At 38.3% G+C, this 20811-nt stretch overlaps 1 protein-coding gene across 3 annotated transcripts in view; it reads left to right on the top strand.

Moving 5' to 3' along the window:
* LGSN (lengsin, lens protein with glutamine synthetase domain) overlaps positions 1 to 5655 on the top strand; it is a 71395-nt gene extending 65740 nt beyond the window's left edge. For all 3 annotated transcript variants that reach the window (XM_074861797.1, XM_074861799.1, XM_074861798.1), the window contains 2 exons: positions 915 to 1093; positions 4456 to 5655. In XM_074861797.1, coding sequence (XP_074717898.1) covers positions 915 to 1093; positions 4456 to 5655 — 1379 coding nt within the window. The remainder of the gene's footprint in view (positions 1 to 914; positions 1094 to 4455) is intronic.
* Positions 5656 to 20811: the final 15156 nt, after the last annotated feature.

The raw sequence follows: 20811 nt of genomic DNA, 5'->3' as shown, positions 1-20811 counted from the left end.
TTCACTTGAAGGGTGGTGGTGAATGGTTGCTGTTGGTGATCTTCTACTGTGGATCTGAAAGATCTGCAAAAATTCATCTGATCATATCCTTAGGAAGAATGGAGGACTTTCCTCTCAGAAATGTAGAAACACATTTTTTTACACATTTTTTTCATATCTTAATATCAAATTTTACCCTTGTTGTAGTTAGTTTATTAAATGTAAATTAATACCTCATAAAGTTTAACTTGAATAATAACAATACATAGATACTCAAAACAAAAGCAGGTTGAGAGATGAGAGGTTTGTGAAAGGAAGTTACTGTGCCCAGCTCTCTGCTCCATTACAGAAGTTATACTCAGATGTTACTGCTTTCATGTCAAGAAGCTTATACATCTGCTGTAAGACAGTTAAGAAGACAACTCCATAACAGCAAATGCATAAATGAATAAACTTCTCTTAACAGTCTACTGCCTGTGCTGGAGAAGACTGCAGTCCTTCTTAGTAGGTCTTGAAACAGGTTGAGAAGACAAGTTCCCTTTTTATCATGTTTCTGTATCCATGCACTTTTCAAAGACATTGAGGAAATACAGCATCTGAATTCTATCAGCTTTTAGTGGGAAATAGGTAACCAGCTGCTATTTGTGCACCCAACAAACCAGCTGAGGTATCCCTCAGAAATTCCTGACTGTACTGCATGATTCCCCTGTGTTCTCTTATCAACTTGAAAAAAAAGTTTAAGTTATAGACCATTCAGAAAAAGACAGGATTTTATACAGGTCCTCAGAGAAAAAAAAAGGTTTTGTCATCCATATCTTCTTATTTTTGTTTTTACACTCAATGTCACAGTTTTCCACTATTGCACTTTTAGGAGAACAGCCTGTAATCCAGCATTCATAATTTTGTTTGACATGAACGTTCCTCTTCACTTATAGCATCCAGCAGAGAGCCTGATGTAAACGGCCTCGGAGGTCCAACTCTCCTTCACCTGTTCTCTCATATTGAATTTATTAAGCAGCAGATGGCCAGGGACAACGTACAGTTTGTCAGATTTGAATCAATAGACCTCCATGGTGTGTCAAGATCAAAGAATGTTCCTTCTCGCTTTTTTCACGTAAGTTCTTTGGTTTCTAGCTGTATTTTTATGTGTTTTCATGACCCTGTCCTTAATTTTTTTTTTTCATAGCGCAGACAGAAACTCAAACTTAGAACAAATTTTCTGTTCCCTCTACTTGTTGATGTTCCCAAAGGATCTGAACATTTTTCATCACTGCAATCATCTATTCCTCTGTTCTTTCAAACAGTAATCTAATTTAAAAAGGCCAGTAATTTCAGTTCTTTGAGCTTCTAATAATCTCTTCCCACAGAATTATCTTTTCAGGTTCAATGCATTATAAAGATTTTGTTTTACTGAACATCAGCAAATGGCAAAAAGAAAGGAGTAAACACTGAAGGAAAGAAAATGACTGAATGAAAATCACTTCAGCTATGAGAAATTTTATAGTGATCAATCATATAAGAATATACCATTGGGTTGTATGATTACTTAATAGCAATATTTGCCATATTAACAATTCAGGAAATAAGAACCAAATTAGGAAGCAATCCTTATCGTGTGTATCCTTAACGGATCAGCCTTTCCAGTATATTGCTTCTGTGATACTTAATGTGCATAACTACATTATACTTTCATTCACATATCACTATGAATATTTTAAGCTTTACTGATGATCACAAAAAAAATATATGAACATAAAAAGATGTAGAGCACTTTTGTTTCAAGTTCCTTCTGAAGCCTAAGCATGTTTTTGCTATTTCCCTTTTAAATATTGCTAAACTGAAACTGTATCATCTAGATACAATTTGCTTTCTCTGATGTCATTTGGATTTTATAAAAAATAAACTCTCAGTTTAATTCTTGTGAGGGGCGGTAGGTTAATTGCAACTTCTCTTTCAGTTGCTGTGTCAAATTGCAGATGTCTAGATCAGCTTGTTCAAAGACAGCTTTTGTGTTTACCTTACCATCTGAACAAATTGGAGCTTTGCATGACAGTCCAAATTTCTAGACACTAAAAAAATGTGTATGTGCACGCACACACATACATATGTATACACTGAGAGCAATTTCCTTTTTATTTTTTATTTTTTTGGGTAGTGGGGTTGGAGGAGGGAGAGGTAGTACTATAGAGTAATCACCTTCAACACCTCTCCAGTGTCAAATGGCCAGCTTAGACATCTTGGAGCAGTATTCACCATACTGTGCAGCTGTGGTGGGTTGACCCTGGCTGGACACCATATGCCCACCAAAGCCACTCTATCACTCCCCTCCTCAGCTGGACAGGGGAGAGAAAATATACAAAAGGCTCATGAGATAATGACAGGGAGATATCACTCACCAATTACCGTCATGGGCAAAACAGACTCAACTTGAGAAAAGTAACTTAATTTATTGCCAATAAAATCAGAGTAGGATAATGAGAAATAAAACAAATCTTGAAGTACCTTCCCCCACCCATCCTTTCTTCCTGGGCTTATCTTCACTCCTGAATTCTCTACTTCCTCCCCGCCAGTGGTGCAGGGGGACAGTGGATGGGGGTTGTGGTCCGTTCATCACATGTTGTCTCTGCCGCTCCTTCCTCCTCAGGGGGAGGACTCCTCACACTCTTCCTCTGCTCCAGCATGGGGTACCTCCCATGGGACACAGTCCTTCATGAACTTCTCTAATGTGGGTCCCTTCCACAGGCTGCAGCTCTTCATTAACTGCTCCAGCGTGGGTCCCTCCCACAGGGTGCAGTCCTTCAGGAACAGACTGCTCCAGCGTGGGTCCCCCACAGGGTCACAAGTCCTGCCAGAAAACCTGCTCCATCATGGGCTCCTCTCTCCACGGGGCCACAGGTCCTGCCAGGAGCCTGCTCCAGCGTGGGCTTCCCACGGGGTCACAGACTGCTTTGGGCATCCACCTGCTCCAGCATGGGGTCCTCCCCGGGCTGCAGGTGGAGATCTGCCCCTCTATTAACCTCCATGGGTGCAAGGGTACAGCCTGCCTCACCATGGTCTGCACCACGGGCTGCAGGGGAATCTCTGCTCCGGTGCCTGGAGCACCTCCTCCCCCTCCTTCTTCACTGACCTTGGTGTCTGCAGGGCTGTTTCTCTCAGATACTCTCACTCTTCTCTCTGACTGCAATGGCTCTCCCACATTTATTTTCCCCTTCTTACATGCATTATCACAGTGGCGCTACCACTGTTGCTGATGGGCTCAGCCTTGGTCAGTGGTGGGTCCATCTTGGAGCCGGCTGGCATTGGCTCTGTCAGACATGGGGGAAGCTTCTAGCAGCTTCTCACAGAAGCCACCCCTGTAGTCCCCCTGCTACCAAAACTTTGCCATGCAAACCCAATACAGCAGTCTTGGTTATGGGTGTCACACAGGGAGGATTGTTACCACTGGACTGCCACCTACTTAAGAAAAGGCAGACCTTATATATTTATTTATTTTAAGAGAAGCCACCATAGGCAGTTTGAAGTATTTCAACAATTTTCCAACTGGATAGGCAAAATTTTGTTTTTTCAGCTCTGAGTTTGCCCCTTTATAGGTTTGTTCTGTCTCCTCTGCTCACTCAGATGGTAATACATTCCCTTCAAAGAATAAAGGTAAGATGTAAACATGAGCCAGATATCACTTGATAGAACTTGGCATATTTGCAGTTTTCATCAGCTAAAGGTTTGAACATAAGGTAAGTTGTAAAGGTGGTTGTTTGAAGGTAGATGGTCCTTTCTTGGGGTCCTAGCAACATTTCATTTGTGTAAACTGAAGCTCTCTGTTCAAATGGACAAGAAAGGGTAATAATGTGTTTATCCTGTTGGCTACCTGAAGGGTAATACTGAAACACTAGAATAATTTCTCACTTGGAAGTGCTTCCCTGCATTTTACCCCTAAACTTATTAAGTCCAGAAAGTGAGAATCCTGAGTTAAAATTTGCATCTGAAAAACAGTGAGGTATGTGTTATGGCATTTAAAGCGAAGTCACAGCCTGAATTCGTGTTGTCATGAGTCTTGTGTGGTCACTTGGATCTATGTAAAGGAAATGGTGAGAGGATATGGTAGCCTAACAGAGTAACTATAGATAGAAGTTTTGACTTACAAAGTTTGCACCTAATTGGTGATGCCCATAGTTGTATAAAGACCATGCAAGATAAGTGTTCGACATTTTTTTATTTCTTTATGGAAACTTAAAAAATGGTCATTGGGATACTTGATGCCAGGGTTTTCATACCAATCTTGTAGAAAGTTGTTCTTCTTCACAATGACACAGTAACTGGCTTTTGCCCTCCACTTTAGCAATCACTGCATTTTAGTGTTCTTTTAGGAAAAATACTATTGTTCTTACTGAGAATCTGAGTTTCATATATTTTACATACATAAAAATACTGTTGAGTTCTTTTCTCCTTTGGTAATCTGTCATTCTGCTCTGTGTTTAGGAGAAAGCAATTAATGGTGTTGCCATGCCCAGAAGTTACCTTGAGCTGACACTGAATCCTAAAGATAATGAATTAGATTACATAAATGCAACCAATTTTAATTGTGACATAATCCTGAACCCTGATTTATCAACATTTCGAATACTACCCTGGACTGAGCAGACTGCAAGAGTGATATGTGATTCCTTCACCGTGCTGGGCAACCCGCTAATGACCTCACCGAGGCACATTGCCAAGAAACAGCTGAGCCAGCTTCAGGACAATGGCTTTTCTCTGCACTCTGCCTTCACTTATGAATTTTGTATTTATGGCATTACTGAAGTTGTAAATTCGAAGACAATATCCTTTCCTGCAGCCACGATACTAAATAACCATGACCAGACTTTCATTCAGGAGCTCATTGAAGGAATGTATTATGCTGGTGCCAACATTGAAAGCTTTTCTTCTTCCAGTGGGCCTGGGCAAATGGAGATCACTTTTCATCCAGCATTTGGCATAGATGCTGCTGACAGTGCCTTCACATTTAGAACAGGCATTAAAGAGGTGGCTAAGAAGTATAACTATGTGGCTAGCTTTTTCTCAGAATCAGGATTCTACAATTCAGGGCCTCTGTCACACAGCCTGTGGGATTTGAATGGCCAGAAGAATTTGTTTTCTGTTGGTTATGGAGTTGAGGAGCTCTCAGATATTGGGAAAAATTGGTTATCAGGTCTCTTGGCGCACACAGCAGCTATCAGCTGCTTGATGGCTCCTACCACCAGCTGCCGTAAGCCTTATTCTAAATACAGTAAAGAATCAAAAGAGACTGTAAATGCAAAATGGGCATATAATGATAACAGCTGTGCCTTTAATGTCAAATGTCATGGTGGGAAAGGCACTCACATAGAGAATAAATTAAGTTCTGCTACAGCAAACCCCTACCTGGTGCTTGCTGCTACTATTGCTGCAGGTCTAGATGGAGTAAAGAGAGGACTTAGGTATGATGATATGCTCCAAGAAGAAAATCACATTGCTGATCTGAAACATTCGACAGTGCCTCTGAAACTAGAAGATGCTCTTGTAGCACTTGAGAAAGATTCATGTATTAAGGAAGCATTAGGTGAAACTTTTATCCGATACTTTGTTGCCATGAAACATTACGAGTTAGAAACTGAAGAAATGGATAGTGAAAGGAATAAATGCCTGGGGTATTTTATTTAGAAGGAACACTCTTCTGTAGTGATGCTGTGTAAATGCATACAGTGAATGGCTAAGAATCTTGAAATTAGTAAATATATTTTAAAATGTTTTTAATGCTTTGGGATTTTTTTTTCCTCCTTTGTATAGTACATGGTGATTACATTTTATTGTCAGTGTGCATTCAGGATGGTGCAAAGCTGATATTAATGAAATAATGTTAACAAGCTTTAAAAAACAGTAGTTTTTTCAATTTAAGTGAACAGACCTGTTGGTGAAAAGAAGAAAAGAGAAGACAAAATGGAGAAGAGCAACTTGTGCAACTGTAATAGGACTGTATAATGTGCAGAAAAGTAGGAATGGGGGAGGAGCAGGAGAACTGAGGAAGAAGAAAAAGTTTTTGTTCAGCCTGGCTATGGGATTTCTCCCAGCCTATTCAGTAGCTGAAGGGTTGCTAAACCAGAAGAATCTTGAGTCTGATTTAAAACTTAGGATAGACTGATGAACACTGTATGGCAAAGGACTGAAGCTGTAAAATCTGAGAGTCAGGAATCAGTATCTTAATGTTCATAAATAAAAAGACAGGAGGGATTATAAAATAATCTATACATCAGGAATTCTGCTCCTGAATGAAGTTTGCAAGAATTACAGTGGATAAAGAAATCAAATGGTGGCTTGAAGATGGAATGATTAATAGAAAACCAGGAGTGTCAGGCCACAGTGCAGTAAAAAGGAGCTGGTATATCTGTTTTGATAGTTAATGGGTTGATTCAGAGTTGAATGGCAAATGAGGAAAAAAAGACCAAAGAAACCAGAGAATTAAGAGCTTAAACTGGACTTTGTTGGGAAATCTGATGTTAACAAGGATGAGGAAGATGACCATGAAGAGAGGAACAGAAAGAGTAGGTTAAAACCAGAAAGAATGAGAATTCATAGACTGACAAATAATGTTTAAAACAGAGGAAGAGAAGACCCATCCTAAAATGAGAAATGGCAGTGGATGTAAAAAAAATAGCTCGTGGAATGGCAGAAGATGGATTTTAGATTTGCTCTCTGTTTTTGTTACTGTTGCTGCTGTCACCCTTTATTATTAAAGATAACCCTTGTTTCATACCCCACCCCCACATTATCAGTGATTCCTGATGTTTTTATTTTGTCACAATATTTTGATCTATGTGTAGGAATTTGAGTGAAAGTGTTTCGTCATCAGTGGAGTGAAAACAAGATTCAGTCGATGTCTCTGTCAACTTGCAGAACTAGAAGGTGTGAACAGAAATGTGCTAGTTGCCTACTGATGGATCTTCCACTCTTCCCCTACAGAGTATTGTACTTGAAATGTAGCACCTCGTGTGCTAGAACTTTTTGTGGGATTCCAAAGAAGAATTTACTTTATACTCAGGTAGCAAGAGGAAATAAATAATCTAAGGAAATATGATAAATGCATTCCCTTGTTTCAGTCTGTGGTTGGTGCGTGGGTTTGCTTCTCTCCCTCACTTACACATTTTTTTGTGTGACCCAGATCATGGGACTATTTTTCTTTGTTCCAGGCTGATTTGCATTGGCCAGGTCTAGCCTTGCATTTAAGCAGACCTTCCCATTCTGAAAAAATCCTTCTCTTTTGCTGCCCTAATATTTCTTCAGGGGTTCTGGAAATCCATCTGTCTTCTGACTTGCCTTCTGTCTTCTCTTTCTAGTTATTTCTCATTCTTATCTTTGCAAGCTTTTGGCAGAAGACACCCATAAAAATTCTTTCCTTGCTCAGACAGTTTACTTACTGTACTCATTATTTAGTCCCAACAGTCACATAAGTTAATAGCTATTCCTTCGTTCTTCATCTGGTGAGGATGTACTAAAACACAGCACTGCAAGTATGATGTGTGTTAATCTGATAGGATCTTTCTATGGTAGTAAATACACTGGCTCAGCAAAGCTGTACCAGAAACGGCTGTGGAACATTACATAGAATGTAATGCTTCTGCAGGCATAATGATATTAAAGTTTATGTAGAAGTTGATCTTGAAATAGAAACACATTCCCACACCACAGTTTTCAAAATCCAATTTCAGATCTGTATCTGTTTTTCACAAATTATTCTTTAAAAATAAAACTTACTAAACAAAACACAAGTGAACTCAGCCTTCTCAATGAAATACCTTATCAAATTGAGTTACCTTGCTCTTTCAGTTCTTTTGGGGCCTGGAAAGTGGCATAACACTGACCACATTTTAAAGTTCAAATCTCAGAAGATATTTAGGTTCACTTTCTACATTTTACTTCTGGACCTGGTTATAAGAATGGCAAAAAAGAATGAAAGAATCAGATAAAAATGTGTATTTTTCTCTTCATTTTATATGTATATTGGTAGGATGTCATGCTACTTACTATGCTCATTTTCAAACAATTTTTTATGGGGATTTATAAGACACTGTGGTTTGTCTTGGATTTATAATTATCTGTCACTATATACAGTCCCTTTTTAAGAGATAATATATAATGAACTTCTATAACTGATTTTAGTGAACATGAAGATCATTACATATATATATTATCCATACTGTTTTCTTATCACAGCACTGAAAAAATAACATCAGCCCTGAACTTTTTGCCATATATGTTCAACTATCTGATTAAATTCAGTTATAGAAAGCCGTTATTTAGAAACAAAAACCAACCAACTAGAATTCATGTTCTACAGGTTATCTTATAGCAACATAAATTGGTAAATCCACAAGAATTTTCTAAGAAGTCCTCAATGACATAGGCTCTGAAAAGACAGTGACTATATGATTAAATAAAAACATTTCACGTTTCTGGCAAAATAATGCTTTTTTTTTTTTTTTTTTTTTTTTTAAAATAGAAAGTTCACAAATACAGCTTGAAGCTAGTTTGTCCCAAACTTTGGCCAATATTTTGTTCAATACTTTCCTAAATACGTTCTATATAATAAAAATAAAATAAGTACAACTCTGTGGGAAAACATAAAACATGCTTATTTCAAAACAAGCAGTTATGAATTTTTAAAGTTGTCCTCATCCCCAACCAAATTTCTTTAGAAAGACAAGAATAAGATAATTACTTCATACTGCTCAATTGAAATTAATTACTATTGACTGTTGTATTGCTAACATTTTATCTTGAAGTGTTGTCTGAAAATACTCTTGAAAATGCTAGGCCTTGATTCCATTACATACAGAAGAATTACAAGGAGCATTGCTGTAAAATCCTAAGCTTTTAACATGCCAGAAGGTGGCTTTTGCAATGTCAGCAAGGTAAAGGCAATTCAGCATATGCAGGTAAATAAACAGTTGATAGGCTAGCTAAGCTTTTTGGTCAATACCATCAATAATGATTAGAAAAATCAAAATAGGGAATTTTTTTTTTTTTTTACCAGAAAAGTTAGAAAACCTTTTTATAATTAACAGCTAGGGTATATAGACTTTTAGGGAAGAATATTCCATATTGCATAAGTTGTATAACCTATTCAGCATTTGCGTCATCACTATGCGTCAACAAATCTTTTCACTGAAAAGCAAACTTACAGTCTTGTAATGCGAAGTGGGAGTTTTTTTCCCCACAGAAAGTGTATCCTAGAGAGAGATATTGTAAATTTAGGTGATATTTTCCAAAACTCATCTGTTAATAAGAACAACAGTTTATCTGAAACTAGTAGCAAACATTATGAGAATTCAGTGTATAATTTCAGTGGAACAGCAAATGAACTAAATTTTACAGAAAAATCTAAAATGACAAATGGATAATTATGAAAGGTTTACCTGTCAAAATGGAAGGAAAATGGAAGAATGTATAGAATAGGATTCGACAGGGATCTGTCCTGGAGTCCAGTGTTCATTGTTTTCTCTAATCACCTGGCTAATGAAACAAAGAACAGGCTTACTGTCTTCAAAACCACCAAACTTGGTTTTTTTCCTCACTTGTGTCAGAGAACAAGATAAAAAGAAGAAAAATGGTGTTAACAAGTTGGAGAAATGTTCTGGAAAAACAAGTTGTACTTGAACAAGGGTTAAGTGCAAGATACTACATTGAGACAAGGATGTGAACTGCCTAAGTACATGTTTGTTCAGAGAGGAGTCCAAGTTGTGTTCATTTCACTAGCTCAGTGATTTCAAAAAATAGGCAGATCAGGAAATATAAACAAAGGTATAGCTTGCAATAACCAGAAACTGATCCTTTTGCTCAATTAAATTCTTCTCAGGATTTGATAATAAGGTGACACACTTTAAACACATGTAGATTAATTGGAGAAAATCCAGAGGCAACCAAAGCAAGCTATCATAAGTCTGGGTAGGACATATTTAGCAGGAAGAACTGAATGACTGTGTTTAACTTCAAAAGAAGAGATAGGGTATAGGTGTTAATAATCATTTTCAGGCATGTAAAAGATGTAGTTAAGCAGCAGAATATTATCTTTTCTTGCTGTCCATTGCAGTTAGAACAGAATAACAAACTTGTATCAAGGAAGATTTAGACTAGACAGTCTGGAAAACTTCATAGTGTTAAGCAGTATGACAGATACTATGTAGATGTCTGTGGAAAGTGGCAGGGTTTTGATAAGAGATACCAAAGTGTAATTTGTGATGTACCAAGACACTACATCCTTAAGGTGCATAATGTTGACAGGTACAATAAACTGGCTTATTTTCCTTATTTGCTGGGGTTTCATGTTGATCCGTGATTGTGGAACAGACTCCTAGAGTGTACTCATGGCTGAGTTTATAGGAAAGGAAAATATTTTATCTATTTTAGAACATACAAATAATAACTAAATCACATTATTGTTTAATGAAGGGAATTCTCTTAATAGTGTGTGTATGCAGGGAAGAAGGTAGACCAGAAGATATACACTAGCAAAGCAGTCAGAAAAACTGGCTTACAGCTACAGTTAGATGCACCATGTAATGAAATGCTAGGAGCACAGTAAAAATGTATTGAAACACTATGTTATCATTGCTCAGGTAAATTTTACGTTGTGCAATGAACAATGAAGGTACCTCACACCGCTTGTTACATGTCATGCCTCGATCTATTTTGTGATATAGTATCAGAAAATGACACAAAATCTACAGAACCCTCCATACAGTAGCTTATTTTAAATTTGGCAATGACATGCTTCTAACTAGGCTTCAAGTTTTGTGGGATATGAAAAGAGAATTTGATTTATTAACTAACATTTCTCCAGCATGTCAAGCTGCTGATGCTGTGCACACAGGTGAATATTCAGACTTTCTTTTTTCGGGCTCCAGCCAGAGGGCAGCAGTGTACTGTGCAACTTTCCTCTGTGATCTCAAGCTCTCGTGCTGTGCTGAAAATTGCCCCATTAAAATATACCCATATATTTTATATATGTACTTATAATATTTTAAAAAACGTAGTATGGCAGCTGAAAATTAATGCATATATTTGCCATTTGTTTAGTTAAGCTTAGTTAACTGTTGAATTTATATAGCCTTTTCAGTAAAGGATGCACTATAAGACTCAAAATATTATTTCAATTCTTGATAACACTGTATAAATCTTAAGCTAGTAAAAGGTGTGTGTCTATATTTGTGTGTGTGTGTATATGTGTATCATCTTTATGTATTCTTTAACAACCTCACAACAAAAGTACAAATCTTTTAATGGCAGTATTCATATCTGTAATTTAATGTAGGCCCTCACTGTAAGTTCTTTCAGACTTTCATCTTATTAAAATACTTTGGGAAGCCCACTTGTTTATAGGGACTGCCATTTTACCTATACTGATTCCCCTCTTTTCCAAATATTTTTTTCGTGTTTGCTGAAGAAAAACCATAAATATGTAGGGAATAAATGTACCCTAGACACAGGTATTCCAAACACCTTTATATTTCTGAGCGGAAAACTAACTCTATTCAGAATTTAAGTTATTGGAATATAGCTACGCATTCTAGATATCAGTCAGTATTTGGATAGACATTTTTAAGCGGTCCTGACTACATATATGTATATGGATTTGCTCTGCAAGTCTGCTTCCACAACTCACCTTTTTCACATATTAAATCTCCTCACAAAGTTGCAGTAGAGACTTAACTATCCCTTTCCTCCAACCTTTTCTTTGCAACATTTTTTTTTTTAAAGTAAAGAGCACAACTATGTCCAAAATTCTTCAAATGCTTAAAATAAAAATTGATCCTGCAAGGTTGTTGCAGAGCATTAAATTAGCTGCTCTGAAACTCTGCTGGTTTAAAGCATTTTAATGTGCAATCTGTGGAAAACAGGCAAATGTGGTCCCAGGGTATGACAATGAAGGAAGTAAAAAGGACAGGAACTATTTACAAGCAATTGAACTAAATAGGTGTGTTAGACTTGAGCAGGGGGAGAAAGATGTGAAGAGGGATGAGCAGGTGAGAGTGCTTTGTGCAAGCTCTAATTCATCACCTGAGTAAAACCCAGAAAGGCAGTGGTCAGAAGATCAGCTCAGGGATGAAGAATGATCAGTTGAAGGTGAGAAACCACTTGGATGAGTTTGCAACTACAGAGCAATTTTCTTTGATTGAAGGTATACAACAACAATTGTTCAATTTAACCTGTAATTTAAGAGTGCTTTTTTATTTCTTTGCTGATACTAAACTCTCATCATAACAACATCCACAGATAGCTCTTTCTACCATCTCACACTGGCTATGATATTCCATCACGGTACATGTTACGTCCTTCATTTTTCACTCCCTTTTTTTGTTTGGATTATAAGGTTACAGTATTACTGAGGTGGACTCTGTCACCACTTACAGAATTGCAGTTAATACATGACATTGTTTTGTGCCTCTTTCATACACACTCTACATGGTCTGCACAGACTCACCCCACCTAATTTTAGTCATTTAACTGGTACCCCTCGGTTAGGATCTTAGCTCCCACAGGATGCCTGACTGCTCAGTGGCAAGAGATAGACATCTCCAAAGGGCAACTAAAATATTATATTCTTTTCTATGCTATATTGTTTAAGTTCTGTTGCAGTAGCATTAAGTTAAGGCTAAGGACAACTTACTGAAACCTGCTTTCTTAAACATCATTCAACAGTGTACCAGGTCTGGCTGGGATGGAGTTAATTTTCTTCATAGCAGCCCATACTGTGCTGTGTTTTCGATTTGTGACTAAAACAGTGTTGGTAACACACCAGTGTTTTAGCTACTGTTGAACAGTGCTTACACAGCATCAAGGTTTTCTCTCTCACTCTGCCTCACCAGATAGTAAGCTGGGGTGGACAGGAAGTTGGGAGGGGACAGAGCTGGGACAGCTGACCCCAAATGACCAAAGGGATATCACGTGCAATATGATACTGTACTCAGGAATAAATCTGGGAAGTAGTCTTTCCAAAGTAGCCATTGCTTGGAAACTAGCTGTGCATTGATCTGCTTGAGGAAGATGGTGATTGCCTTTACATCTGTAGTGCTAAGGCCTGAATAATAGGCCCTGAAACAAAGTTGAACTCTAGATGAACCTCAAAACCAAATGTTATCCATTATTGGTATCTGTTAATTAGTAAAATCCGTATTACCATTAGTGTTAATTATTAGTATCTGATCATTAACGAAATATGTGTGCTCACTAGTGAAAGATGTAGCTTAGACAGAATATAATCAGTAGTGAGGATGAAATGTCATGAGAATGTATCCAACTTCTCTTGTTTAGCCTTGTTCAAGGCTGAGAACCCAAGTGTTTGGCTTTGTTAGAAACTCTCTTGGTTCTCCCCCCTGAGCCCTGGCCGGGCTTTGGGTGGAATCCAACAGGAGGACGAAACCAGATGTTTCTGCTCAAAACAAAAGTGCAAGTCATTCTGGCTTGCTGATTTTGGGTATATAAGGCTGGACCCACTTGCAGCGACTTTGGATGCCTCACCTACGGATGGACATATCGCATAGGATTTCCCACTTGCCGGGACAGGCTCTCCAAATCCTCGCTGTAACCGGGGCTCCCCAGCGCCTGCGGATCTGGATGATGGTAACGTATGCAAGTGGTGATGGATCTTTCTTAATCACTATTCTTACCATTGTGTAGTAATGATTAGGTGCATTACCTTGCTTATTCTTATTTTCTATAATTGACTGTATGGAGTAATAATTAAGTGTACTATTCTGTGTTTTTCTTACTGCTTATTTTCTGTAGTACTTAGTTATATCCTTTGATTATTAACAGTAAAATCAGCCTACTCTTTTCACTCTGGTGTCTGAGTTTAACTGGCATCCCCGATCAGCAAAACAACATCACTTGGGTTTTTTTCCTCTTCACTTGTGAAACTGTCTTTATCTTGACTCATGACTTTTTCTCATGTTTGCTCTTCAAATTCTCTACCCCATCCTGATGGAAGGGTAGGTAAGTGAGCAACTGGGTGGCTGCTTAGTTGCTGGCCACAGAAAACCTGCCACAAACAGTTATTTGAATACTTGTGCCCCTGGCCCAAGACAACCCCAAGTGAAAGACAGTGCATTAGTTAAAAATCTTTGAGGTTTTGGAGGGGAATAATGATGTGTAACATTAGTAATACTAGGATTTTTGTGTAAAAGGTAGAAAAGTCTGAGGCTTTTGAAAACTGGGAGGTATGAGGCACACATAGTATACTCTCTACGCCTGGGCGTTAGATGTCTTGGAGAAAATTATCTTTTCTGTGTGACACTGTATTAGTGGACAGATTAGCAGCAAATATGTTTTAATCCAGATTCTCTGCTCTGGAGGCTGCTTTTTATATTTAGATCTTTCATTGGCTGCAGATGTTCTTTGCCACATAGCAGCATCAGTGTGTTGTTAAAGTCCAGCCTATCCTCCAGCAGGACTCAGTGAGGACATCATTAGAGGGCCACAACAGAGCTGTACAGTGAAGTCTGCTGTGCCCCCTAGTAAATCAGAGTATTTCACACTGAAGTTACAGTTACAGCTGCATGATACTAGAAGTGAGTAAGAAGAGTCTCACAATGAAGCTACACCATAGCGTTCTGTATATTGTACAGCAAATCAATACAAATTTACAACAGAATTACATGCTAAGCTTCTCTGTATTATACGTTAAATCACGGAGATTCACAGCAGGGTTCACCTTTAAGCTTTCATGTAATATATGATAAATCACTAAGTTACAACAAGAACCTTGTTTTATTTGGGCTATTATTATTATTGCTGTAGTGATATGGGAGCATCTGTCATTGACAAGTAAAGTTAAGGAAAATGGCAAATCACTTTGACTTTGAGGTTGTACATGGAATGTGGCCACTTTTCACTGATTCAAATCTGTGCTTCCTTTGTGATGCTCACAATGCTGCTTGGAAACACAGTAGCTTTGCAACACACAGGGACATATTAACAAAAGAATTTTAAACATCTAAGGACAGTGAGATGGTCTCTTTAGCATAGGTATTCTGCACATTGCTTCATCACTGTTGACTTTCTGACCTCACTTGACAAGTGAGGATGAACTAATCCTGGGGCTCTGTAGGTTGCCTTAGCAGCATATGCATTCATTAAGTAACTTTCAGTTCTCTTTTGGGGATACTTTGCTATTCAGTGAAGTCTTCACTAGACACTGGAAAAACAGTATTTTCAAGAAAATCTGTGAAAACATCAGTTTAAAACTTACTGTAGTTTTATTTTGATGAGTAGCTTCAGATCACAGTGATTAGAATCTTCTTTTCCTAATATTTTCACTGAAAACTTAGGGGAGTACTCTTAAGGATATGTGCTTACAGAAATGTTTGCACTGTAAGTCTGTTGTGCTGGGGGTTGGAAAGGGAAAGGGAAAATTCATGCAAATGAACAGGCATCAATAAAACCAGCAGAACAAGAAAGTAAAGCTGAAGTTGATCATGGGAAAGCAAAAGAAAAGAGAGATCATAGGGCTGCTTCAGGCAAAAGAGTTCATCCTTCATCCAACTGAATACCTGGTACACAACTAACCAACAAAGAAGACCATGAGAGGGATGCATCTAGAGGCAGTTTCCAAGTGGAAGCTATTTTGGAGATGGCCTACAAAGCTTTGAGAAGTTCAGTATGTTGATGGAGCTTGCACTGAAGCATCAAATATTAATTACAGAAGCCACATAGAGACCAATGGTTACTCGGTCTAATCATTGGCTTCTCTGGAGTTCCCTTAAGCATAAATGATGAATTAATCTGTCATTTTAAAAAGGGTCTGACTCTAAGCCCTGGAAGAGACATTGCATGCTATAGGACCAGTGTGTGATCTATCCTAACTCAAACAAGACAATAAAGGCAGGCACTACAATGGCATTAGCAGATAGCAGTTATCTCTCTGCTCAGCTGCTGCTTCAGCTGAATCCTGATGGATCCGAGAAGCCCAAAGCTTGCTGCTCTGTCTGCCAGGTGTTGCCTTGCAGCTGAAATGTTGCTTTCATCCCCTTGCCTCTGTGCTTGACGCCAGGAATGACAGTGTAGCCTGTCATCAGGATCAGGGCCCAGCCAAAGTCACTTGCAATATCAACTGAGCTATACATTGTTTAGTTTATTTCTTTCTTATGTAGGAGGAAAAGGGATTAATGTATTTTTAAAATCTGGAAGCCATACAGGCCATTTCTTGGAGCCTATGGGTAGCCTTCAGTATGCCAAGCATTTTGGATGCCAGTAACATCTCTGTGTTGTCATTTTTCTTGTACTACTGTGGTGGTGCAATCCTCTCCCCTCCTGGGCTGCTCAGTACTTGGTGCAATTCCCACCCTCCTGGGCCACACCAACCCAGGATGGATTGTGAAAGGCAGCAGACCAGAGCACTAAGACACCCCTTAACGTACTTGGCTCCTGCTTCCCCTATTGCTTGGGAATGATAATGACAATCAATCACCTCCTGACAGCCTAGTGCCTCTGTACCTGGGTCATGGCCCAAAGGGGGGTGATACCAGAACCTCAAAATCTAGCAAGTCCTGGGCCTGCACAACTGGTGGAAAGTACCAGAGTATTTCCTCATCTGAGCTGAGCTGAAATGCAAAAATTGCCCGACAAAAGTCAGTTATCTCAGATCTTATAAATAGCAATTCTAAGCAAGGCCCTTTGAGCTCTCCTGGATTGCAGCAGGATGTGACCAGCATCTCCCCCTGAGCTGGGATGCCTCTCAGACTCAGACTTCTTGAAGTTTGAAGATTGTCTGCCCACAAAGCCAATGGAAGGCCAGGGTGAAGTCAGACTTCTTGAATCTCAGTTATCACTCATTGAGAAATACTGCTGCATTGTGAGTATTTGCTTCAAACTGTAGAAGAGGGAAATTTTAAATATAGCCTAGCCTCTTCCATCCATCTCTTTACCTATACATGTGTTTAACTATGCACATTTACCTTTATGAGTGTGGATGTTTATATATATTTCACTGGATATCCAAATATTTCTGAGCTCTTTGTGTGTGTGTGTGTGTGTGTGTGTGTCTGTCTTGTGTTTTACATGTATACGTATATATATATACTTTGATTCAGAATACCTTGTAGTAAGTTAATGTGAATCTTGTAATCTCTAATCTATAATCAAGTCACTCTTTTAATCATACCATTTTACCAAATAACGTTGTTAATCTTAAAATCAATCAACCATTAAGTGCTGCTAAAATTTAACCTTTGATTTACCTCACACCATTAATAAACCTTAAATTGTTATTAAATCATAACCGTCTGAGATACCTTCATTCACAACAACCACTCAAACTAAATGCTCAGTGCTGATTTTAGAAGCAGCTGTATGGAATGACCAAGGAAATGCCAATGTCATCTTGAACGATTTTCATTAAGTCTTGAGATGCCACAAACTATCAGTAGATTATTTTTGTGGATCTGAGTTACTTGCCTAGAGGGAAGTATATGGTTGAAAAGTCTGCACTACCCACCTTGCTGCTTTAATGAACAGAAATGGATGTTACCACCATCAGCTTCTGATAGCAGGGGAACAGGTCTTTCCATTGATCCTGTCAGAACAAACCATGCAGCTCATACTTCTGGTATGAGATATGCTGTCCATTTATGTCCTGCCTTGTGCATCTTCAAAAATGGCAGTATGCAAAGCAAAGTCTGTTTTGTTTTGTGGAAACCTGTTGAATTATCACACAATATCTGCCTTATGTTTTACCTGCTGTTTGAAGTCACAAATCTTGGGAAAAGATAGAGGTCAACAATTGTTCTGTGATAGCTGAGGGTACTGTGTTTCTCTGGGTGCACTGTGTGAGCTGGAAACGTGTTGCTTCATAAAATCATGAAGCTGTGGCAATTACATTGAAAGAGGTATTGATATGTTGGTTTGTTTGTCCCAGGACTGCGGATGGCAGACTCATGGCAGAGGTTTATTTAACTTATATCTAAAAAGTTCTGGGAACAAAGGTAATCACAAAGGCAAGCCCTTCTAAGACTTTCTGTCCTTCCACATATCCTCAGCGTGGCACTTCCTGAGGCTGATCAACTACTAGACACAAAATTAGTTTTTGTGAGCACCAGCACCTCTATGTTAGGTGATAAAAGCTTGTCTGCACACCCACAAAGGAACACAAAGAATCAATGACACATGGAGGGGACCCCAAATAATATCCAGCTCTGGGTTCTCTGCAGACCATCCCAGGAGCCATCGGTTTACCATGAGCTCATCTCCACAATCCCAGAGGAGCACAGAGCCCAAAGCAGAGCCAGAGCAGGTGGGAACCCAAATTAAGGATTCAAAGGAAGGGACACCCTGTCTGGGCACCTCTCAGGGGTGTCCCAGGAGACTATATGTGTTGTATATGTGTGCTCTGTGTGCATATGCCTACCGGGTATATGTGCTCAGCCCCGCTATTAGTGGACCTGTGGCATGGAGCTGTGGCAGCCTCAGCTCTGTGGGGCTGATGGTTCCAGCACAATATAGTTTCCCCATACTTCATACACATAATTTGTTTTAAAAATTAGGTTAGATTCTTCTTACAGAGCCATGTACAGGATAAGTAAATGCCCATAAACTCAGAACAAAATAAATAGAAGGAAAGACCATACAGTTTGCTCCTGTCACATCATATCTTATTTTAAGGACAAGAAATATTTAGAAAATTCAATTTAAGTTTAACCAGGAAACTCCCTCCACACAGCACACATCCATGTTGACAGTCAAACGTTGTCACCATCTTAATTTTGTCTCATTCAGCAGATGACTATCCCAGCAGTTCTGTGCAAACTGCCACCATGTGAAGATGCTCGTCCAGCAAATTTCTGTGTACAGCATTCAATTTCTGCAGCAACAAAATGTTTCCCAAAAAGCTCCCACAAGATTTATTTCTTAGGTGTGAGATCTAATAGAATGATGATACAGTTTGGTATATTGCTGGTTTTACTGGCCTGATTTCAGAGATTAAGGGAGAAGGCTCGCACATTTGATGGTTTTCACATTTGTATCCAGTTTAGTTTATCTGGTGGCTACAAGTGTACTTCCAAGAGTCTTGAAAACAGAAGAGGCTTTTATTTTAAAGATTTTTGGGTAATAGAAGAAATTAGTCTGAGATTTAACCTTGCAGTGTTTCTGACTTGAAAAACTTAAAGTACGACTAATATCTATATAGCTTTTTTTTAGTAAGGCCAAATTATTCAAGTGAGCCTGTTTGGAACAGAACTAGAAAAATATTTTTTCCTACAGCAATGTTACAAGTGGAGATGGGAACATAAAGAAATGGATGCTTAAGCAGCATAGTACCAAGCCTAAAAAAGTCATAATATGTAATTACTATCTACTAAGACAGAAAAGAATTTCAAGATTGTTTTTATTCTCAGTGATTTCCTTCTGTTTTGCTGGATCCTGGTCTTGGAAAGAAGAAAAATAAAAATAGTAATTTTAGTCTCTGTCTGTGGATCACTGTGTCTTAAGCATGAGTTTTTTTCCCATGCAAGAATATTACTTTTTAATATTTATGTATTCTCTTAAACCAATCAAAACCAGAACTATTATTTATCATTAATTATACTGTTTAAAACTTATGTAAAATTAAGAGTTTTTAAAATATCTTATTTTCATCATACTTGCTTGCTATTTCTTCTTTTAAGAGCTGTTCTGCCAACTGAGTGCATAACTGACTACATTTTTTATCTTTGTTCAGGATTGAGTTACTGCCTAGCCATTTCTCTCTACAGCATGCAGGCAGAGATATCTTATAGTTCTGTCTGACACAAATACTCGGGTTTTCTGTTTAAAATATTTCCTTCACCTGTTATAGTGTAGACACCAACTACGTGTACTTGTCTAAAACCAGTTTGAACAGACACTATGATTAAGAATTTAAAAGTGGAGACTTCAGAAAAAAAAAAGATTCTTACAGAAAGCAAATCTCACCTCCAGTGAGATATACTGAATATTCATTATTTTAGTGCAATGACCCCAAATAATCAGAGCATTCAGTTCCTTGATATCTTTTAACCTGTTTAAACTCTAGGCCATTGCCTTGTAAGATTTTACATTTTGAAAGATAGAAGTGGAAAAAGAAAAAAGCCCATTCTGTTTTTTCAAAATCAATACATCATTTTGCTGAGTAAATAATAACAATGAAAGCAATTATTAGCTTTAATAAGATTTATTCTAGTTCATCTGATGCTTTAAACATGATTCCTGACATAGTAGGCTATGATCTCAGCTTTTTGGGTATCAGACCTTATACTCTGAAAATCCTGATCTGATCTGTGTAACGGTACTCTTTTTTCAGACCCTTTAATTTCAACATCCTCTCCTTAATGCCTTCATTTTACATAATACTACCCAACAGTGGGAAGCCTCCTTAGTATTTGGAGACTTGCCCCTTGTTTTACTTATCCTCATTTTATGTCAGTTTAAACCCACCTACTTGAGTAGACCTGGTCTGTACTTACACCATGGTGATAACAGAATTTCATCCAACAGTTCAGCCCTTAATTTCATCTTCATGGATGGTCAACTCTCTTGTTTCTTTCTACACAGCAAACTGAAGATACTCAATCAGATCTTCAGATGAGTTTACTGAAAGGGACAGCTCTCAGAAAGGACAGGGTTTGTTATACTCACCCTTTATGGTGCTGACTCTTGTCTTTTGCGCTGTTGCACCGTTGAGGGGTAGCTCTGGGTCTCCAGAAGCAACACTGAACAAATACTTGCTGTAGTCTTACAAAGTCTTACTGATGCAATGATGTTGCCAGAGGTATGATGAGTGATTTTTGTGCTTACTGATAGAGGAGATTACAT

Source organism: Strix uralensis, chromosome 3 (assembly GCF_047716275.1).
Source record: "Strix uralensis isolate ZFMK-TIS-50842 chromosome 3, bStrUra1, whole genome shotgun sequence".
Taxonomy (NCBI): domain Eukaryota; kingdom Metazoa; phylum Chordata; class Aves; order Strigiformes; family Strigidae; genus Strix; species Strix uralensis.
This window is presented reverse-complemented; position numbering and strand designations above follow the sequence as displayed.